Genomic DNA, 25119 nt, shown 5'->3' with positions numbered 1-25119 from the left:
AAGCCCTTCCCTTACTTAAATGAGGGAGGCTATTTATAGATGTATACTTACAGTTATGTAAATACTTTACGTGTTCGAGATCGTGGGTGCAAAGGGAGATAGTGGGTGTAATGTGAGTAGTGGGTGTGATGTGAAATAGTGGAGTGCTACGTGGGTTTGAATTAGTCCACATCATTATCCTTCAACTCCTAAATTAGTGATGTGTTGATGGGGTTTATAATACCGGATTATTTCATTTCAAAAGGCATGTACTCAACAATATAATCAATTGTTTGTCCGTTTACGTGTACTTATGCATAATATGGTAGTTTTATATAATTAAATTAAACATTTTTCATTTTGTTTGAATGATTACATTAATTAATTAAACCATTGTAAAGGTGATAAATCAAATTAACAAATAAACAAGTAGCATTCAATCTATTTCTTTTAAGGGAGAATTGGTTATAAACCCCTCAAAAGTTCTATAATTACATATTTACTCTCAGAAAAAACATAATTGTATATATACCCCTGAAAAATATAGGTAATTGCGGATATGCCCCTACTATTAGATTCCGGGTAATCAAACTTGATTAACTATAGTTATAACTTGGATTAAAATATACAAAAGGTCCAAAATAACTCTTGTACAACTTAAAAGAAAAACTTTTCAAGGGTATATATGCAATGGTATAATGGTAATTTTATATATTTGTTGTTTGTTAGGGGGCGTTTGGTTGAATGTAGTTGAAAATACAGTGGATTTGTATTTACAAATCCTTGGATTTGATAATTCAGGAGAGTCAAATCCAGTGTTTGGTTAGATGTATTTGTAATACTGGATCACAGAATATTGTGTTTGGTTGAAGGGATTTGTAAATTTGGATTTAGAAAAACATGTAGTCGATTTGATATAATAATTAATATATACATTATAAAAATATACATTTAATTTTAAGTAAATATGAATTTAAATTTAAAAATATTATTAGTAATTAATATAATTAATATAAACTTAATTTATTATGATAAAATATAATATATTAATTATTTATTAAAAATAAGTAATATAATATAATAAATCAATTATATACTATATTACTAATATTAATTACACTATATTACATTTTATTTAATATCTTTTATAAAATCTAATTATAGTGTAATTAATATCATGAGTAATTAACATAATTAATATATATTTAATTTATTATAATAAAATATCATATATTAATTATTTTTATATTTAATATTTTATAAAATATAATCAGTGTAATTAATATCATGAGTAATTAATATATACTTAATTTATTATAATAAATATAATTTATTAATAATTTATTAAATTAATTAATATAATATTATCAATTATATATTATATTACTAATATTAATTACACTGTAATTATATTATATTTCATATTTTATAAAATATAATTATAGTGTAATTAAAATAATTAATATATACTTAATTTGTTATAATAAATACAATTTATTAATAATTTATTAAAATAGTTAATATAATATAATATATCAATTATATATTATAATATTAATTACACTATAATTATATTATATTTAATATTTTATAAAATATAATTATAGTGTAATTAATATTATGAGTAATTAATATAATAAATATGAATTCAAATTTTAAATATTATAAGTAATTAATATAATTAATATATACTTGCATGTGAGGGATTCATTGGATGAGATTTTGGAATTCGGTCATTTTGGCCGAATTCCATAATCCCATGACTTTTGGATTTGGAAATACAAAGTAAATTCAAATCCTTTGAAACAAACAAAGGATTTCTCAAATCCAAGGATTTTCAAATCCTTTGACTTTCAAATCCACTCAAAGGTATATACGCAATTAATGGATGAGTTTTCAACTAATTTGAACCCCAAAGGTATATACGCAATTATGTATATTATTCAAGTGTATGTAATTAAATTTTATTCAGAGGCAAATATGCAATTTCAAAATTTTTTAGGTGTACACCTGCAAAAGCCTTTTCTTTTAATATCCATTTAAGCTCAACTCAAACCCTTCTTAATTTGTTGTCGATTAATTAGAGCTCGAATATCTCTACTTTTTAGTGCGGAGATGCCATTTGTGTGTGTGTATATATATATATATATATATATAAGCCAAATTTCCTAGAGAACATCATTAAACATTTCGGTAAGGTTCAATCATGCACCATTAAGAACAAAACCATATTTTATAATCATCTAATTTAAAAAAACTCTGGAATTAGAGATTGTTTGTAGGTTCAAGTCACTGGCCACTGGTCCACCACGGCATAGTTTTACCAGAGAACTTGGATTGGACATGAACCTGAGCTTTTAGCTTCCGGATCTTGGACGTCTTCACTGACATTTTCCATTGAATTTAGAGAATAATATTGGCAGAGGATATATGTTACCTAAACTTTGAACTAATTAAATCACTTTCTCACGTATTCTAAACTCTCCGTTCAGTGCATTAAAGACATGCATGCATTGTAATTCAGACAAGAAAATAATCTCTTATTGATGTTCATCTACATGCATGCACACTGAATTAATATATAACCTAATAATAATTTTTAACTTTTCTTATCAAACACAAGTGGGTCAATATATATATATATATATATTTGATCGGATAGATTAATTAAATTGAATTAATGAAAGCACTGGAATTCTTCACCCCTAATAACAAGAGAGGGGGGGGGGGTCAAAGTTACCTTTTAAATCCAACCAAAAACAAAGAACAAAAGAAAATTCAAAGGCAGTGAGTGCATGCATGTGTTGATAATTACATAGTGAAGAGCTCTATTCACACATCACAGCTGAATCCATCAATGGAGACTAGTACTTAATCTATAGTCTTTTGCGCTTATGAAAGTGAACAAATAAATAAAAAGAAAACCGGTGAAAGAGAAGGGGAGAAGAAAGTTAGGAAGTACCTAATTATTCAATATTCAAGACTAAATAATATATGGTTAATGGGTCTATCTATGGCTGTAGTGGCTGCTACTGAGAATTATTAATTAATAGTGCGTTATTTAAACAAAGGCAAGATGGTCTTGGTTCCATGAACTTGGAATAGCTGCAAGACAAATCCTTAGGATGGCATGGGAAATTCGTCATGCATGCATGCATGCTCATCTATTTATTTATTTTATTTCTATATCTTTTTATATTTTATTATTATTATTTTTACTTCTAAATTTTCTACGGGGCCAACTACTAAAAGCACTTAAAAAGAACGATCAATATCCTTAACGCGGATCTCTTCTTCTTTCTTTGCCTGTCACTAAAATTCATCTCTATGTAACATTTGAAGATTATATATATGTAATAGTTTTTAATCATAGATTTGAATAATTAAATTTTATATATTTTAATTTATAAAGTGAATACTATTTGTAAAAATAAAACGTTTCTAAAAATTTATCAATTAAATATTCTAATACATGTGACTTAATACTTAATATAGTAACTTAGTAGTATACATATCAGAAATAAAATTTTTATTTTAATTAAAAAGTACTAAAATGAAAAAAAATATTTATATATATAATATTTATAAACTGATTAAAAGATTTGGTAGAATAACCCAGTTAAATATAGGACAGAGAGCAGGATATGTACATATAAAGTTCTCAAATTTTTAGCAAGTGAAGAAAAATAGGATTTCGTAGATACTATTAAAATTATCACAATTTTTAGTATTTGCTTTTTTTTAAACCAAAAGAAAATTGCTGGGGTGTCCCTGTACAAGTAGACAATAATTAGTATATTTTTATAAAAATCATGTTTACTTATATACTCTTAAAAAACAAGTATTTATATTTTTGTATAATTTGATGATTGAAAATCAACTTATAAAAATATAGATTAACTAACAGTCTTTTGGTCAATTGGTATTGGGTTCTTTGTATAAGGCATTCGTTTCGGAAAAGACTAGGGATCAAACCTCATGTCTTGCACAAGATGAGGACACGTAGGTCGGCGTTGAGCTTTGCTCTCCACATGTGCACGTCTTTTAGTGCTTGTTGCTTTTTAAAAAAAATAGATTATTTTTATTTATTTTTAAAATTTTTAAAATGATTAAAAGAAATGTAAAAAGTAATTTAATGGTTTAATAATTATTTTTTTTGGTAGCAAGTGTCTTTTTTTAATAAAATTACTTAGATGACTATTGATTTAAGGAATATAAATATACAAATAAGCAAAATAAGAATGATATGCTGAAAGCATGTAAGTAAATACTATTTGTAGAAGTGTATATAAATATTTTAAATTTTAACAGGTCACGTGATATAGGTAAACATAATATATATATATATTTTTTTGTTGGTGGAGAATAGTAAGTAAACATAATTTAAAAAAAAAATGAGGATGCATGAAGGGTTTTAATAACAAAAGGGGAACACATGCAATGCATTGGGGATGGCCACAAAAGAAAAAGCAGACATAGAAAGAGAGAGGAAAAAGGGAGTTTGAATTAATGTGAAAGAATTAATAAATGTGGCAAGGGGGGAGGAACCCATTGAACTCAGCCACAACCGAGTCGCTGAGGTAGGGTGCAGGCCATAGGTGTCACACTAAACTTCTCTCTAGAGAGAGAAAGAGATAATATATCTCAAGAGAAGGAATCCACGGATACATTGCATCTGGGTCATTCACGTATTGTCTCCCCCACCCTTCCTAAACAATAATTATTATTAATAATCTCCTATATTATTATTATCATATATTATGTTATTTCTATTAATCTTCTTTTTTTATCAACGGACCAGATTCATCGTATTCTTCAATCTCATCCATCCATCTCGTTCCCCTTCTCGGAATAAAATGTAGAGGCTGCCTGCCACTCATCCTTAGCCCACCGCTTCACGCCCACCCCTTCTTCCTTTCTCTTCTCTCCTTCGTCTTCTTTCTTTCGAGTCTTTTGTTCCTGTAAATGCGTTTTGCTGCTCTAGATCTGCGGCTATTTTGGTTTGATTTTGTCTCTTTCATTGTTTTGGTGGTGGATCTGCTGGTGTTTTCGGTGGTTTTCTCCAGCTTCGGCTCCCCGGGGTTTCAATCATGCCGGCTCTCGTTAACTGCGGAGGTGTGGATCTTCTTCTCTCTCTTTTTATGATCTCTTTTTTTTGTTCTTCTGATTGATTGAAAAGTTTGGATCTGCTTCATAGATCTGGATTTACTGGATTTTTGCTTTTACAGATCTATTGATTTTTGTTGTTGATGATGTTGCAGGAGATCGAGACATACGCCCCGGGGGGCCTTTGTACTCCAATCTCATGGAGTCGTCGAGCCTCTTCTTGTCGCTCACGCCCAACGTTGATGTCTACTGCCCTCCTCGCAAGAGGTCTCGGATCACCGCCCCTTTCATTCTTACAGCTCCATCTGAACCCAAGCTTGCTTTGAAGAAGCCCTGCTCCATCGATGTCCTCCCTGATGAGTGCCTTTTTGAGATCTTCAGGCGTCTCCCCGCTGACAAAGATCGAAGCGCCTCTGCTTGTGTTTCCAAACGCTGGCTTTTCCTTCTCAGTAGCATCCGTTCTTCTGAGATCGCTGGTGAGGCTTGCAGCAAGGTTTCTCCTGCTCAGCAGGATGTTTCCCTTTTGAATTCTGTGAAGAAACCCCTGCCTGACCTCAACGGAGAGGCTACTTTGGATGAGGAACAGGAGATTAAGGGTGGTCATCTCTCTAGGTGCTTGGAGGGGAAAGAGGCTACCGATGTGAGATTGGCTTCCATGGCTGTTGGCTTGGTCGGCCGTGGTGGACTTGGAAAGCTTTCGATCCGAGGGAGCAATACAGCTCGGGGTGTTACTGATGTTGGTCTTGCCGCTATTGCTCATGGCTGCCCTACCCTCACTGCTCTGTCCATGTGGGATGTTCCTTTTGTCACCGACGAGGGTCTTTCTGAGATCGCTGATGGGTGTCCTATGTTGGAAAAACTTGATCTTTGCCAGTGCCCTTTGATCTCAGATAAAGGTTTGATTGCTGTTGCTCAGAAGTGCCACAACCTGAAATCTTTGTCCATCCAGTCTTGCTCCAAGGTTGGGAATGAGGGACTTCAAGCCATCGGCCGCAGATGTTCTCAACTGCTATCTATTTCTATTAATGGCTGCCGTCTTGTGGGTGATCAGGGAATTGCAGGCTTGGTCTCTTCAGCTTCAACCACCCTCTCAAAGATCAAGCTTCACAATTTGACCATTAGTGATGTCGCTCTTGCTGTTATTGGACACTACGGGAAGGCTGTTACTGATTTGGTGATTAGTGGCTTGATGAACGTTTCTGAGAGGGGTTTTTGGGTCATGGGTAATGCACGGGGCATGCAAAATCTGAAGCACTTGACCATCATATCCTGCCGGGGTGTCACTGATCTGGGCCTGGAGGCAATTGCCAAGGGTTCCCCAAGTCTAAAGCAGCTGTGCCTCAGGAAATGCTTTACCTTGTCGGACAATGGATTGAATGCTTTCTCTGGAGCAGCCGGGTCACTTGAGAGCCTGCAGCTGGAGGAGTGCAGCAGGGTCACCCTCTTCGGCGTGCTTGGCGTCCTTTTGAATTGCACATCCAAGCTTAAGACCCTTACCTTGTCAAAGTGCTTCGGAATTAGGGATATCAATGCTTTCCCTACCCAACTCCCCTGCTGCATGTCTCTCCGATCTCTGACAATTCGTGACTGCCCAGGTTTCAGCAGCTCCAGCTTAGCTGTGGTTGGTAGAATTTGCCCTAAATTACAGCAGGTGGACCTCAGCGGTCTGGTTGCTGCAACTGATGCTGGTCTTCTTCCACTGATTGATAGCTCTGAATCTCGTCTGGTGAAGGTTAATCTGAGTGGTTGTGTGAATCTTACAGATGCTGTTGTTTCTCCTCTCGTGAGGGCCCATGGTGAAACTCTACAGCTGCTGCATCTTGACGGGTGCAAGAAGGTCACTGATGCCAGCCTTCTGGCAATTGCTGAGAATTGTTCTGTGTTGACAGATCTTGATATGTCAAGCTGCTCAATCACCGATTATGGTGTTGCCGCCCTTGCTTCTGCAAGGCAGTTTAATCTGCAAGTCCTCTCCTTCTCAGGCTGTTCTAAGGTGACTCGAGGAAGCTTGCCATTCTTGGGCAACATGGGACGTTCTCTTCTTGGTTTAAACCTCCAGCAGTGCAACCTAATTGGCAGCCAAGGGATTGCTTCGCTTGAGGAGAAGCTGTGGTGGTGTGACATCCTCTCCTAAGCTGTGATTAGGAAGGAGAAATAAGAAATCACGCAGGACATTCTTTGCCTATAAGTCTGCGTATGAATGGGTCTTTTAGCTCCGGCGTGTGCACAAGTTGACATATGGAAAGACAACAGTATTAGCTTCAGTGGTTGTTCTATTTTCAGTTTTTGGCTCGTCATGACAGTGGGCTTTCCATTTCGGTGTGGGACTGCATTATTTTCCAGGGACTCTCGGCCATTCCTTCTCATTTTTGCAGGCATTGATGTCTGTTATTGGAATGTTTGGCTTCCGATGATTTTGGGAGGATCCTCTCTCTTGGCCTTGATCCCTGAGATTCAGATATAGATGCGGTTTCCATCCGTGATGGTTTTAAACCCTTTCCGGTTTAAGTGTGTTTATTTCTTTCAGTCAGTCGTTTTTTACTGGGTCCTGGTTATGTCTTGCTGGGGCAGCCATGCGACGGTGATCTCTGTTGCTGGTTATGTTGCTCTGGTGTTTTAGCCATGCCTCACATTGGTCCTGCTGGGTAGTGCATGCTTCTTCAGGTAATGTTGCTGCTCTGGTTTGGGCTTCTTGTTGAGTCTGTTTGCTGTTTATGGTTTGTTGTAGTGTTGTTCTATTATGTGTGAGGGTTGCTTTTGTATGGTTCTGTTTGATATGCCTGGAAATTCATGGGCTTTGGTAATGGCAGCTGATTCTTGAGCTTTGCCATGACAGCTTTCTTAAGCTGTTTTTTTTCACCAAGCCCTACTTTTGCAGGCTGATGATACTTGGGACTGTAATCTCTGCAACCTTCTCATGTAGTGAATAATGAATTATCTATGTTGTTATATTGGAATGTCTTCTTTTTCAGAGTTAATTTTTTTGTGGTTTCTATCATTTTGTTTGGATTTGCGTGTGTTCGGGGAAATGGCGAATTCTTTCCCTTTTGTGGATTATGATGATGGTGGTGGTGGTGGTGGTGGTGGTTGCACTGGTGATTCTTAGTTGTGAAATATCTATGTCATTTCATGTGGTTGGGATGCACCACATCATGCATTGCTATTCCCCGCCCACTAAGGCCTCTATTTCGTTTCAACTGTCATTTGCTTTTGTTCACTCGTTGGTGACGCCACTGATTTTCCATATTTTATCCTCTCATGCTTTGTATGACTTAACAATTTAAATCTAGAATGTTTTTTTCCAAAAATTAAAAAAAAAAAAGTTAGATGCATGTTACAGGACTTGGGTAGAACAACATAAAAGCTATTATGATTTTGGTCTTTATTTAAACAAAAGTATAGCAAAAAAAAAGGGTCGCAGCAGGGAAGAGTAGTTCGTTCTGTTCTGAAAGCGCTCTGTGAATGGCCAGCACAACATAATTGATATTTTAGATGTATCATGTACCTCTAACAAATCCACCTCTTTCAAAATTAGTTGGGGCCCCTAATGTATATAATTGATCATGGTGGACTTTAATCGAGTCCTTCATGAAAAGGAAAACGAAAAGGGAGCATGTGTATGGTATTTGGAATATTTCCTCTTTAAAAAGTTGAATATTACATGATATGATACTCTATAAATGAGATATATCTATATAAATCTTATGTTTTTGTATGTATACTTCTACGACTGAAGTTGTATTAATAATAGAGTATAAATGGAGAGATTAAATGATGAGCATTTTGTGTTTACATATATACACCATAAAAGATATCGATTAACATTTTAGGCATTTTACTCACTTAAATAGTGGCGTAAGCAATTTTACTAATATTTAGTTGCAATAGGATATATATATATATATATAAATTGATATTTGTAAAAGTATATACATGCTAATATATTATTTAAAAAGATACTGGAAATAAACAAAAATTTCCTCCAAAGTTCAGGTATTCACAGAAAACCCTACTAGTTTGGAAATGCACAGATCATCCCTCCTTTTTCGTACATATGCATTTTGGATCCTTGCTGTTGCTAACTCCGTGAGTTTTGAGAAGAAAAGACCGAAATGCCCCGCCAGTTACATCAATGGTGTGTTACCCTCTCTCCACGTTGGGAAGTGGCCGGTTAAGCGGCCATGAATCCCGAGAGGGGAGCGATGGTTCCTATGCGCGCCTTCTCTCAGTTGCCCCTGCAGATTCTGAGACTTGCCTCTTCAGATCCTGAGACTTTCACAAATTGAAGGCCTCTGTTCGACTGAAGGTATTTAGAAGAAGTTTGCTAGAGCTTTCCCTGGTCTTAATTGTTATTTCCTTGACCCCATCTCCATACTCTTGAATCAGTGAGCCTGGAGGTATTAATGGAAGGTTGTAGGGTTGTTTACATCGCTGTTTTGGGTTTCTAGGGTTTTGTAATTTAAGGTTTTTTAATTTTTGTTTGTTGTGTATGATCCAGTCTTAAATTTAGAAAGTTGTCGCTCTATCTCGAATGGAAGATGATGTTTATGAACGTTTGGTTTTAGTTTTAGCTTTGCCTTTTTTTGCATGTGTTGTTTACCTTTTAAATTAATCGGTTTTCATTTAAGTAAATGTGTTTCCACTTATAATATCTAGTTTCCGCTTAAAAATTATTGATAGTTCGTTAATGCTTTCGTCTTGGTGAAGGTATTGGATATATGGCAACCAACCTTGTAAACGACAGGTATTATTTGGTCTCCATAGCTGAAACGCTTGTTGAGTTAAGACAAAACATGAATTCTTGACATTTGTAAATCATCCGGAGTACTCCTTTTGCATCGTTAATGGAAATTGAACCTATACTACAAGAGAGGGGATTGCTCGATGCTCTGTTGCAGAGATATAATGGGCGCTTCCAAAAATTTAGAATTGGTGAGAGCTTGTTGATGTTCAGACCCGAAGATGTATCCATTATTCTTGGTCTTAGATGTGATGCGGACGCAGTGGTTTTCAAGAAGAGAAAGGCACATTCAGAATTTGAAGAAAAATATTTTTCAAAAACCAATGAAAGACATAGGGAATTCATCAAAAAAACTCTTAGCACAATAGTCCGGAAGAGGGGAGAAGAAGAAAACTTTGTGAAGATATTGTTAGTATTCATCATGGGGACCATGCTGTTCCCGAACTCATCATGTTCTTTTCCCAATTGGCTTGTAGACTATGTGGACAATCTTCCCACAATGCGGCGCTAAGCCACACATAAGTGGCTTATGGATGACGTTCCGCAAACGGCCGCCAGAGTTCAAGCAAGATGCTTTGGTGAGAAGACAAACACTGGCTACTTGTGAGGATGTGCTGTCGCTCTAAATATTTGGTTCTACGAAGTAACTGGCACCGGCAAGAAGGTGAGATTTGGTAAAACTCCCCGGATCCTGTGTTATGGGGTGAACAGTTTCAAGAAGCAAGCATCCATCGGTTCATTGCTATCATAAATCGAGGGGAAAGAGGTATTCATATGGGGAGTTCTCTCTAAATAATGTTTGTTTCAGTTTAAAATCGTTTTACACGTATTTTATTTAGTTTTTCGCTTAAGAGTTAATGTTTTCATTTAATATTATAAGTTCTAGCATAATAATGTTTGTTTCCGTTTTAAATGTTTAGTTTACACTTAAAGTATTTCGTTTCAGCTTAATATTTGGAGTTATCACTTAATAGTAAATGTTTCACTTTAAATTATAGAGTTTACACTTAAAATATCTTGTTTCGCTTAATAATTTATGTTTTTATTTAATATTACAATTTTTCGCATAATAATTTATGTTTCCATTTAAAAGATTTAGTTTATACTTAATTTGTTATGGTTCCGGTTAAAAATTAATTTTTTTGCTGGTTTTTATGTTTTTTTCATTTAAGTATCATTGTTTACCTTGACTGTATGTCATTTCCACATTACAGTTTTCCGCCCTCGTCCCGGCTAACAACAAAGAAGAAGCTTTAGTCAGGACAAGCCACCATGGAGAACAAGTGGCTATCACCATACATCTAGGCGCAAAATATGGGGAGAAAACCGAAAGGAAACGTGTACGCTCTCCCTCGTCACCGAGGAGCCGACCACGTCGGGGTCGACGTGGTTCTGTTTTTGTTAATCCACCGAGGGGGTAGTTAATTAAGACATTGGGTTACATTTACTGAAAGGTTTTGAAAAGTTGGCCGAGACTGTTGGTGGGCTTCAAACTAGAGTTGAGGTAATTGAGAGTCATGGCCCTTCTAATGTTACATCGATAGATGCATCGATGGTAGATGCAGACGACACCAAGGATTTTTTGCCGAAACAAGCGGCCACCACTAGATGTCAAGTGAAGAAGGTTGTCACCCGGCGAAGACAACCATTGCCTCTTTCCGCATCTAATGATTCTGAGGATGCTTCTCCCAAGCCAGTTACAAGGCGATCTACAACTTCTGCGATTTCGTAAGCCAATCGCCGACCAGAAGAACGATCTCTAAAAATTGCCCGAAAGGGCAAAGTCAAGACAAAATTAACTCCATCTTCATCGACTTTGTCTTTCGGACCCACAACACCATCCCTACACCCTTCCTTCTCTGCACCCGCCGAACAGGCCCCACTCGCTTCCCTATCGGCACCTGCCGCACCATCCCCACCTGCTTCCGCCACCGGACTCGTCTCATCATACCCACCCGCTTCCCCCTCTGCACCCGATCCGTCATCCCCACTCCCTCCCTCCTCCGCACACTCGCCGCCATCCCCACCTGTTTGCCCCTCCGCACCTGATCCGTCATTCCCACTCCCTTCTCCTCCGGACCAGCGCCACCATCCCCACCTGCTTTCCCCTCCGCACTCGATCCGTCATTCCCACTCCCTCCTTCCTCCGGACCCGCGCTATCTTCCCCAATCCCCTCCCCCTCCGGACCCGCGCCACCTTCCCCCATCCCTTCCCACTCTAGACCTGAGCCATCTTGCCCACTTCCTTTCCCTTCCGTACCCACAAAGCCATCCCCTACCCGCGTTATCACTAGTCGACGAAGCTGAAAACGTCGACGTTGAGTCTATAATAACTACACTAACAACATTGAGAAATGATCTGCCCCCTTCTTCAAGTGAGAAGTTAGGAAACATGGGGGACATCCACACTGACTCACCAACTGGCAAGGAATTGCCGAACATGGAGGACATCCACACTGATTCCCCGGTTCATAAAATGTCACCGTCGATAGGCGCGAAACCAACAACTGACACTACTGATGAAGCGTCAGTTGTCATCCCAAAACTAATAATGGAGACAACATCAATTGACGAACAGGCAGTGGTACCGACCGAGCAAGATAGTCAGACTTTTAGGGTAACACGGAACAAATGTCCCGCTGGATTCATGAGATTAAATAAAGTCGAACAACTGACAATCAGCCACTTTCTAAACTGTCCAATTGACATGTAAGCATCATATTTGAATTTTTACTGCTTCCGCTTAAGTTTTAATGGTTATGATTAATTTTAATGTTTATCGCTTACATTTTAGTGTTTTTGCTTAAATTTATATGTTTTTGCATAGGTTTTACTGTTTACACTTAAGTGTTAATGTTTTCCTCTTAAATGTAAATTTTACGGCTTAAGGTACAAAATTTCCGCTTAAGTTACCATATTTACGCTTAAATTTTGATGTTTCCGCTTAAGTTATAATTTTTCCGCTAGTGTTTTAAAGTTTCCACTTAAGTAATGATTCTATGTTTTCGCTTAAGTTTCAATGTTCTCGCTCAATTTTGCTGCTTTGATCGAGTAGGACTTATGTCTGGATGAATGATGTGTCATACACCACTCGGGCGCGTGTCTCACATTTTGTTGGAGGGGAAGGAAATGGTTGCTAATGATGTGATGGACGTATCTGTATTGATACTCATGGAATAGATGAATAACGAACCATACCCTTATAGGGTACGCGTAGCAATCACCCGACCACTTGCTCTGTTGATGTCCTCGACGAGCACACAGGAGAAGAGTCGTTGCTCATGATGGTGCGTGCTGTACACCGGTTTGCAGATGTTGACGTCATCTTAATGCCTATTATACTTTATGGTCATTTCCATCTCCTCGTGCTCGATAAAGAAAAAATGAAATATATTCATTATTCCTTGTCTGTCAATCTGAAATATGATCAAGATGCCATCCACATGGTACACAATGTTTTTTTTCATTTAAACTGTTTCTAATTTTGTCTCCTTTGGGCTTGACCGATGCATGTTTAGTTGCCAGCGGGAACTATTCGACAGATGTTTAGCAATTGAATTTGGTGATACTGCCACGGAAGCTTACCCTCTCAGACACGAACGGAATTGCCTGCGACAAAAGCTGGGTTCTGTCGATTGTCCAGTCTATGTCATGCGCTTCATGGAGCAAATACTCGCTGGTGAGAAACTAAAACTTCCCTAGACTGACATTCCACACTTGCGTCTACGTTTTGCGGCTCGCATATTGATGGATGGCATCGCCCGTCGTTGTCGAACTTCCGGAGATCCAAAGAACTGTTAAGATGTGTCATACTCATCATTCTCATTAACTTGACTTTTCTTCTATTTTCAGTTCTGGACATGTAGTTATTTGTCTATTACTATGCGGCTTCGAACAAGAGTTGTTTGTCATGCACATATATACGTTTTTACTTAAAAAGAACAGTTCCTAGTTAAAATTAGTTCATACTGCTTAAAAGTAGATCATACTAATTAAAATTAGTTGTTTTCACTTAAAAGTAGATCATACTGCTTAAAAGTAGATCATACTAATTAAAATTAGTTGTTTTTAGTTAACATCATCCATTACATTACCGCTTTTGTTGTGGCAAACGATTTTTGAACATGCAAGGTCATGTAAATAACATCCTGTAGTCAATCAGCTATCGACGCATTACAGGATCTACGGTTATGACCAGCATCATGGCAACGGTTGCATCATAATTCGCAAATGATTGATGCTTGTGACTCTACACGCTTCCGTCTTGGCCGACCAACTGGCCTTTTGGTGATTGCAGGGGCGCATACATAGTTCGCGGTTGACATCATCTGGTTTGTCAACATCTGGTACTAGGAAAAAGGCTTCTGTATATGCTTATCGGTAAGCATCCACTGTGAAGTAGTCATCGACATATCGATGAATATTTGTGTCTGTCTGCAGTATTGCCGCACATGCATGTTTGCATGAAATGCCATATACCTACTACCTACGACATGAGCATGTCCGAGCGTTCAAACTGATGTAGTAGTTCTTCTGGTCAACCACTTCGAAATGGTCACCATCGGAACGGCCAACCAATAGGTTGCGAGACTCTTCAACAAGTTCCTCAATCTTTCTATGTATGACAGGATATAGACGTCTCTCCCATCATTGAGATTGTTCACGTCGATGACACAACCTGCCCATCAGTTTAAACCTTTATACATAAGACAAGTAAAGAAATATTAAGCGGAAACATTAAAACTCAATCGGAAACAATATAATTTAATCGTAACCGATGTATATTAAGCGGAAACAATTACAATTATGCGGAAAGATTAAAACTTAATCGGAAACACTATATTTTATTCATAAACAATGGAACTTAAGCGGAAACACTTTAACTTAAGCGAAAAAATTAAAAATCAATCGGAAACACTAGAATTTAATCTTAAACGATGGGGAAATTAAGCGAAAACAATTAAAATTAAGTGAGAACATTAAAACTTAATTGGAAACACTATAATTTAATCTTAAGATGAATGACGTCTCTCCCATCTTTGGGATTGTGCGTAAACATAGCATCTTAGGCGGAAACATAGTATCTACATATAATAACTACCCAATGGATTAAGTGAGTGAAATCGTGCGTACCTTATCAAGTCTACCATGTTTGTGACAGGGAGATGGCGTGCCTCTTTTATCCATGCATTAAACGACTCAGCCACATTTGAGTACATCTCCCTCCATCTCTCACCTTTGAACATGTAGTTGGCCTAGTGCGTCAGATCGGATTTCTACATCAACCAATGATGTGCATCTGCCGATGTGTTTAACAGATCGGCAACAGTGTCATTGAATTCTTTTTTAGTTCATGAAAACACAATTCTTGATAATATTGACCAACACCTTTCCTTCAATAACTTGCTAAGTCTGACATTTGCTTTCATGAAGTTTGCTTCTAAGTGGCGCAAACAATATGCATGCGGTGAAGAAGGGAATACCCTCGAGACAACATTGATAAGGCCCTTGGACCTATCAGATATGAATGTAATAAGTTTCACATATTCGTCATCATCGAATATAGTATCTCCAAGCTTTGATAAAAACCACGTCCAGTTGCCATCCGTTTCATTATCTTCAATTGCAAATGCCACATGAAAGAAACCATCATTCCCATCTTTTCCCGTTGCACCTAACAAAGTGCCCCCATATTTACCGAACAAGTGAGTTCCATCTAGGTACAATAATGGCCTACATCCTGTCTTGAAACCAATGACACATGCTTTGAAGGCAAAAAATGAGCGTTTGAACTGGCCACCGTCATTCTTTACGATAACAACGCTACTAGGGTTTGTCACTAACACCTTCTTTGCGTACCACATCAATAAATCATAGCTAGCCATCTCATTCCCATGGAGAACATCCTTAGCGACCTCTTTCCCTAGCCAAGCTTGTTTATAGGATAAATAGACACCGTGGTCTCGCAACATATCACGCTGAATGTCAATAGCCCGATACAGGGGACGGTCCTTAAGCTTTTGTATAACACATGCACTCACCCACTTTTTTGATGCCTTGGGATGTGAGGACGTGCCAATACCGCCACCACATGTGTGTGTGTGGGATACATCGTCTTGATCCTAAACGTCTCGTGGTTATCTTCCACGGACGCGTGGACACGCCATTCACAACCTTCAGCAGCACACTTCACAGTCACTCTCTGCTTGTTATTATTAATGAATGTAAAGTTAAAATTACATTTGATAGCAAAATTCCTAAGTGCATCTTTCAAATGGTCACAGTCAGAAAACTGATCACCGAATTACACTGAAACAATCTCATGATGTTCTGATGAAGGCCGAATGGATAGGACCCCCACAGGTTGTTGATGGGGTGGATATGTGCCCATGTTGAGTGACATACTCTCCAAAAATGAATCATTGTAGTGTACAAATTAAGCAAGATTAGATAAATTTAAGTGAAATCATGGCACTTTTATATAAAATCAGACAAATTTAAACGAAATCGGATAAATTAAGTTAAATCAGACAAGTTTAAATGATTTTTACGCAAAATCGGAGATATTTAAGCGAATTCAAAATCTTTTAAGGGGAATCAGATAACTTTAAGAGAAATAGGATGATATTAAGCCGAGGACGAAAAGAGTTTACGGAATATCAGATAATGTTAAGCAGGAACATAAAATATTAAGCGTAAATGGGAAACTTTAAGCGGAAATTTAAACTGTTCACAAAAAAGAAGGGTTTCGTTAAATTAAAATATAATAATAAAAAAATAAAATAATGGCTGGAGATGAGGGGGATCAAACCCCGTGCCTCTCGCATCTAAAGCGAGCGCTCTTCCATGTAGGCGGAGTAGCAAAAAATTTAAGCGATATCGGTTGATGTTAAGCAAAAAACAGAATCATTTAACTAGAAACGGACAAATTTAAGTTGAAATAGATAATGTTAAATGATATCTCGAAAAATTAACCAGAAATAGCATACAATAACTAATCACTCTATATACTATACGAGAAATATTTTTTATGAATGAGGACATAATGCAGAAGAATGAAATAAAATGACTACACATCAAGCAAACAAAGGATATTTACGATGGGAGTGGAGAACACAATGGCATGTCTACAGCATTTGCATCAGCATCAACAATAAGGTCAACGGTTGCGCTGTTTAGTATCGGACAATGGCATGTCTACAGTATTTGATGTCAACGGTTGCATCAGCATCAACAATAAGGTCAACAATGGCATGTCTACAGTATTTGATGTCAATTTCAGAATCAATGGGACAAATAGTTTGGTTTGCATCGGATGTGACAAACTTCACTTTCACAGTGCCAATGTTAAGCCACCATCTTTGACATATCTCATCTAGAATTGACTCCCAAGGAGTCAACACTGTGAACTGAAGGACTCAGCCCTCCCCCATATACCTAGCAACTGCGCAAAAGGTATCTATTGGCTGCCTGCATGAAGAAAGCATGGTCAACAATTGCATGACGACAAAAAATAAAACCAAAACACAAAACAAGTGTGAAGAAGCTCACATGAATTGTCTTCCGAGTGAAGAAATATTCAAAGTACAAGAGTGCAAAATAAAACTAAAACAACGGGGAAGAGACAAATCTATCTATCTATCCTGCATAGATGGAAATAAAAAAAAAAACCAACAAAAAGGATGAAGGAAGAAGAAGAAGGCAGCTTGAGTTAAAGAAGTATATAAAGTTAAAACTGACAACCATACTATTTTCCAAAAAAGTTGACAAGATCGGGCGCCAGCTTTCCCTCCAAATAGCAAGGCAAAAATGGAATATTGTATGAAGTTAACTGACGGAGTTTCACACAGGGACCTAACCGTTAGCAAAATAAAAATGAGGGACTGTCTGTCAAATTCAAATGTCAGAGGGACTTTCCAGAAAGTTTTGAAACTTTTAAGGACTAAAACATAATTTCCCCAAAAAGATATATGCACAAAAATAACTTTTGATGGGGGTGTATATATAAAATATTTCAATTATAAAACAACTAAAAAAAGAATATTAAGTATTTTTAACACAACAATTATAATTTTTTTTTTCTTTGATAAAGATAAATAAGCATTATTAAAAGAATAGGTAGGAAGATACACCATTATAATGACTTAACAATCCGTTGAAGATTCACTGTGTGGCTGGTTAACATGCTGGGCAATGGAGATTTGCCACGTGTGTCTAAGATGATATGTGAAGAATTATAACCCTACAATAGTAAATTTTTTTACTATGCAACTTTGAAAGAATGGAAAATAAACCTTTTCCCAAAAAAGACTCACATTAGGAGTTGATGAATGGTAAATAAACAGTGCAATATACACCAACCAAGTGTTGGTACTCATAATTTTTCATATTATAAAGTGTTTTAAAAACAACTTCAATAGACTATATCAGCGAGAATATTAAAGAAATATCTTGTTAACTAGGGGTCATTAACAATATACAAAAATTTTCAAGAAAAAATAAAAAGAAGGGGAAAAAAAAACCAAACCGTAGGCCAAAGTAATTGTATGATATTTTTAATAAAACATTTCAATATTAAAAATTTAATATGAGGAATTGATGGTAATTATTAGATAGTAATTATTAGATTTTGTTATGTTTGGATTTCCGTTTAGCAAAAACAAATATATTTTGATAAAAATAGAGATAAGACATTATACAAGTAACAAATTATCAGCTTTGTGTAACTGATTATAATGTTGGTTTCTTCTAATTAAATATTTTGATAAAATATGTGTTAAATGACAGTATAAACAAACAATTTTCTTTTCATTCTCGAAATTGTTTTGCTGATTTATTTTATAAAAACGTAGACAGAAAATAATATACAAACTTAGATAACAACCTGCAATATTTATTTATTTTCCTACTCTTATCATCAGCATGATTATTAAATGAGTTCAAAATTATTTATTTTATTAATATTTTTTTAAAAAATTTATCCAAAGATGTTATATAATTACTATAGTGAGCCAAAAATGTCATTGCCAATTTAGATATTAATGCAAAAGCACTTCCAAATACATCATATAACTTAAATTTTGATCAATTACACGGATTTGTAATTCCTACCATGTAAAATAAAAGTTTGATAATTGTAATTTTTTTTATCAAGCATACCTTTAAATTTGTAGCATGAAAAATAAAAATTAGAGTGTTTTTTCTTTCATTAACAACACTATCATGGCCGCAGGGTGGAACCACGGGGTAGCAGAGGTTGAAGGCCCCCTTATCGCCTGAAAAAATATTTTTTAAGCAATATATGATTTGGTGATTTTCGATTTTTTTTATATTTAATTTCATGTAAAATACAATATTTGGACATATGAAGTGTGGAATATGAGTGTGCTTGAGTGGTTAGTGGGTTTATCCATGAGGTATGTGAACTCTTGCTTTACCCAAGTTCAAATCTCACTTTGTTTATTTTTTCACAATTTATTTTTTAATTTAAAAATTACTATTATTTCAAAATTTTAATAAAATAAATCTTATATACAAACTTTTAGTAATTTAAAAAAAGTTTGAATTGATCATGAGGCCTAACATATATATATATATATATATATATGTTATAATGTACCATATATGCTAGGGTGAAATAACAAAAGTTTTTTTATAAACAATAGTTTGGTTGTTTGTAGTGAGAGAGATCAATTTTACTATATTTAAAAAAAAATACAAACTTGAGATATATTTTTATTAGTTGAATTATTGAAAATCTCATATATTTGCTATCGGTAATAACAAAATTATTTTAAATTATACTTTATATTTTTTTAATATGTGTATTCAAATTTTGGTTATATTAGCACATTATTCTTCATTTAAAATAATTATTTGTTGAATTATTTTTTTACTTTTTTATTTTTTTGTTTTGCTTTTAGGGTTCAGCCCCCCTACCATCAAATCCTGGTTTCGTCCCTGCATGGTTGTGTGTATAGACCTGAAATTATAGGTGGAATTAGGGAGCAAAGGGGTGCTTGAGCACCTCCTTGGCTCATGAAATATATATATATATATATATATATATATATATATTAATTATTCAATTATTAATTATTATATTTATATATCGAAAGTGCTATTATGTATTTATTTTTTTAATTCTCATCCACACTATTTTAAATAAATTAAATAAAAATAATAAAATTATTATGTTAAATTTGATAATGAGTGATGTTAACAAATACTATGGCTAGCTAAATATAGATATTCAAATTTTTATGTTTTTATATTTAGATATTTTTTTTAATGAACTTATAAATACATAATTATCAATTATTTAGGATATTAATGTAAAATTTTTAATAATAAATAATAAAAAAATCTTTAAAAAAAATAAATAATTGCTATCTCAAAATCTCTAAAAAAATCATTGCAAGTTACGTGAATAGGTGAGTTTTATGTTTTTGCTCAATTTTTCTCTGAGTTTATATTTTATCTTTCATTACAGGGATTTATCATTTTTCCCCCTTTGTTTGTTTTATATCTAATTTAATTTGTTTAAATTTTTGTGTAATTATTTGTTGTGTAAAAGTATTTTATATTTGTTGAATAATTGTTACATTTAATAATTTAATTAAATTATGAATTTATATTCAGTTATTTTTAATTGTATCATTTGTTAATTTAATGCTTAACTGTTAGTTCAGTTAATTTCTAATCATGTAGTACACTTAAAACCAAAATCTGTAGATTGATATATATTTTATGTTTTTAAAATATTAATTATTATCCAAAGATGTTATATAATTACTATAGTGAGCCAAAAATGTCATTGCCAATTTAGATAATAATGCAAGAGCACTTCCAAACACATCATATAACTTAAATTTTGATCAGTTACATGAATTTGTAATTCTTACCATGTAAAATACAAAGTTTGATAATTGCAATCAATTTTTTTATCAAGCATGCCTTAAAATTTGTAGCGTGAAAAATAAAAATTAGAGTGTTTTTTTTTTCATAAACAACAATATCATGGGATTCATGGCCGTGTGTATAGGCCTGAATTCATAGGTGGAATTAGGGAGCAAAAGGGTGGGTGCTTGAGCACCCCCTTGGCTCCTGAAATATATATATATATATATATATATATGTTATAATTCATATATCGAAAGTGCTATTATTTATTTATTTATTTATTTTTAATTCTTTCCCCACACTATTTATAAAAAATTAAATAAAAATAATAAAATTATTATATTAAATTTGATAATGAGTGATAATAACAAATACTATGGCTAGCTAAATATCGATATTCAAATATTTATGTTTTTATATTTAGATATATTTTTTTTATTGAATTTATAAATATATAATTATCAATTAATTAGGATATTAATGTTAAAAATTTAATAACAAATAATAAGAAAATCCTTAAAAAAGAAAAAAAATCAATTGCTATCTCAAAATCTCTAAAAAATAATCATTGCAAGTTGCGTAAATCCGTCAATTGGTGAGTTTTATCTCTTTGCTCAATTTTTTCCGAGTTTATATTTTATCTTTCATTACGGGGATTTATCATTTTTCCCACTTTGTTTGTTTATATCTAATTTAATTTGTTTAATTTTTTTGTGTAATTATTTGTTGTGTAAAAATATTTGGTATTTGTTGAATAATTGTTACATTTAATAATTGAATTAGATTATGAATTTGTATTAAGTTGTTTTTAATTGTATTATTTGTTAATTTAGTACTTAGCGCTAGATTCGATTAATTGATAATACACTTAAACAAAAATTTTTAGATGGATATATATTTTTATGTTTTTAAAATATTAATTATTATAATCTCAAGTTTTAATTAATATAATTTTTTAATATTTATAAATTTTTTAAAAATTAAATTCAGCACCTTTAATTTTATTGGTAGTTCCAGCTAGCTGCAATTAAGCATTTAACCTATAGGCCCTCACCGGACGTCATGTGGTTTGGGTTTACTGTAAATTCACACCCATAATTGGAGACCGGCTATCATCACTACATCCAACAGCGAGGATTTTTAAATATCTCACACCAACACTTTTCATATTTGTCACGCCCCGAACCTAGAGCATTGACAAACGACCGCATACCTACAAGGTCGTGACCAAGTAGGCACGCAAGGCCTCAAAACCCTGTCTCACACTAGATAAAAACAACCTTTAACAAATACATTAACTTTCGGGAAACAACATAGAGGCACAATGCCCGATATATAATGGAAGCAAGTAACAAGTGTCTCACAAGACATTAAACATAAGACATAAGTTCTAGGGTTCACAACAAGAAAGTTTATTAACTTGAAATATGACTAGGCGGGCGTCTTGCTCAACGACCCCGCTAAACTGCCCACCACCCAACCCTACTCCCGATCCGAAGATAGAGAGAACAACTTAATGAGCTTGGGGAGCCCGAGTAGCAACCACTAAAAAAACATCGGGATCACAAAAATGTTCAATAATTTCTAAAAACATACAAAATGTAACAGAGCGAAATAAATATCAAAGTGAAATCCAGAAATCAGAATTAAATCATAACAGGTTTAGTTTACCAAAATAACAAGCATATATGTCCCCCAAACAACTAATGCCAAAAACAAAAATATCATAGCTCATTTATTTAAACTCGGTGACCCGAGTCGGATTTCGAGAACTCATAGGTTTTACCCTCGGTGACCCGAGCGAGAATATCGAGCCGTTATTCTTCACCGACGGAGCGGTGCGAAACTATAGTTTTCTATGTCGGAAATGCGTGTCGACACGGTCGGGTGTTTAACCCCCAGTGATGAGGGTTATTGCATTGTTAATTGGGGACTACAATTTCTATACAAAAAAATATCATGTCCAAAAATTATCAGTCAACACAACAATGAAATTTGGTGATCCCGTTTTTCTAATGAAAATAATTCTAATTATTTCAAAATGAGTTAGATGCCAATATGTGGTAAGAATAAGTAAAATTAATAAAGCAGGTAACCACATTATTTAAAATATAAGTAATCCATAACAGAATGGATATTTAAAATTATAAATCAAGATTTATGCAACCATTTCAATCTTTAAATAGCCATTGTCTCTAGAAGTTCAAAGTAAAATAAAATAAGAATATATAATATATTAACAGAACAATGGCAGTCAAGTTTAGAATCAATTAAATAAACAAATAAATATATAAATAAAAATCTATAAATTCTGAAGATAATGGTAGATACAGTATTTTAACCCAAAACATTTAAACATAACACCATGAATGGTTTTAACAATAAAACCCAAAGTAATTAAATAATTATGTGAATCATTTCAATAATTAGAAATTTATATATACATATATATAGGTTTATATGCGGTTTACTTACCTGTCTAATGCCAAAACTACAAGCACCCCAAAAATTAGACTTCCACAGAATATCCTATAATAAGATTAAAAATTCCAAGGCAATCAGAACTTCTACCACATAAATAACAAGTTTTAGTGGGATGCCATTGAACACAATTTCTAGAATATTTTATCCTATATCCATAATAATAATAATAATAATAATAATAATAGTGCACTCCCTAATTATGGGTTCTAATGGCAACAGACAACCAATTATTTAAAAGTGCTTGTCATTGAATTCCAACCGAAATTACAATTTACAAATCCAAGAATAATTAGAGCAAGCTTTATCGAGAAACATTTAGAAAAATAATAACAATAACAAAATCATAAAAAGAAAAACAGTAGGCTGACAACATAAGGGACACGAATGGCTTCTATAATGTATTAAATGAGATAAAAAGGCAAGGCATTGTCTTTTTCATATCACTTTTAAAAACAAAAATCTCCATTCCCTCTCTACTATCAGCTTTTAACAACAATTAAATAATGCATTATGTGTTTGGATACCAATTTTGGACCAATATTATCATTCACTACAATCAAATGAGAACAAAAATTACCCAATCAATAGTATTCTACCAATGGGCTCTAAAACCGGGAAGCTTGCATACTGAGACAAACCCGATCAACCTCGGCCATCAAATACAGTGATCTATAACTCGACTGAAAAAAATATTGACATGCAAGTTTTTAAATCAAAAACAATGTTTTAACTCATAGAGAACTTGATCATGAACAAAGGCATGCAAATCAACATAGAAAATTTATTGCTAAATAGCTAGTTTTATTATGAGGAAAATCAATCCACCACTTAATCCCTAGATCTAGGAAGAGAACGCTTTACCTCTCAACGATAACAACACAACCCTCGACAAAGAGGCTATCTCCGTCCCTCGCCACCCGCACCACACACCCAAAAAGAGAAGAAGAAGAAAGAGACAAGATCTCTCTTTCTTGGTACAAACGAAAATCTATATCGGGAGAAACAAAGAGGTGGCGGCTAGGGTTTGAAAACCTAATAAAATATAAAGATTAAGAAAAAATAAAATTTAATAAAAAGGAAGGTTTCTATTCCTCTTCTGTAACAGCCATGCATGCAAAAAAATTAAATGAATTAAATTTAAAACGTGTGGGGCCCACAATATTAAGATTAATGGTACTAGGCCATGAGTTTATTTTTTTAAAGTAAGAATTAGAGTTTGTAATTTATCATATTCCTAATAATCTAGGTATTACTGGATCGGATAAATATGCCAAAACCCTGTAAATTACATAAAATTTGAATTTTTAGTTGGCCGAAAATGTACATTTGGAAGCAACAATACAATTTTTAGATTGGTCACATGCCAGTGATTACTCACTACATGACATATTAGATAATAATGTTTAAACTCACAATGGCATGTATGAAATATCATATTAATAAGAATTAAATTCATTCTTTTAAATTCCTTCTGTAATCACTAATCAGAGGTTTATGTTTGACTTATAATTTACCCATATTTCTTTACAAAAATTAAAATTTAAATAGTAAAAAATTTAAAAATTTTATATTAGTTTTAATATTGAGTTATTTTTAGGTCATTAATGATAAAAAATCATCAAATCATCACTTAAAAATAATTATTTCAGATTTCTTATAATTAATAAATTGGTTTTATCCATGTTTAAATTAGAAAACATATGATAATAAAAGTTGTGCACATTATTTTCTCCCAAAATCAATTTTCTTTTAAGAACTGAAAATTATATAGCTTGAGTTATTAAATTTCGATGGTTTCTATATTACTTTTGTTTGAAAAATGTGAAAAAAGCTTTTTTTAATGATAGGTCAAAGTTTAATAACCATATAATTATTAAGTTGGATAAATTTCTCCTAATATTATACTT

General features: G+C 34.1%; 1 protein-coding gene across 1 annotated transcript; it reads left to right on the top strand.

Moving 5' to 3' along the window:
* The first annotated feature begins 4774 nt into the window (after positions 1 to 4774).
* Positions 4775 to 8063, top strand: LOC120260991 (EIN3-binding F-box protein 1-like). Its single transcript, XM_039268631.1, has 2 exons — positions 4775 to 5094; positions 5241 to 8063. The coding sequence occupies exons 1-2, from the start codon at positions 5070 to 5072 to the stop codon at positions 7217 to 7219; spliced, it is 2004 nt and encodes a 667-aa protein (XP_039124565.1). The 5' UTR covers positions 4775 to 5069; the 3' UTR covers positions 7220 to 8063.
* Positions 8064 to 25119: the final 17056 nt, after the last annotated feature.

The sequence above is a fragment of the Dioscorea cayenensis genome, chromosome 5 (genome assembly GCF_009730915.1).
Source record: "Dioscorea cayenensis subsp. rotundata cultivar TDr96_F1 chromosome 5, TDr96_F1_v2_PseudoChromosome.rev07_lg8_w22 25.fasta, whole genome shotgun sequence".
Classification (NCBI taxonomy): Eukaryota; Viridiplantae; Streptophyta; class Magnoliopsida; order Dioscoreales; family Dioscoreaceae; genus Dioscorea; species Dioscorea cayenensis.
Note: the sequence above shows the minus strand (reverse complement) of the source record. Positions and strands in the feature narration are given on the sequence as shown.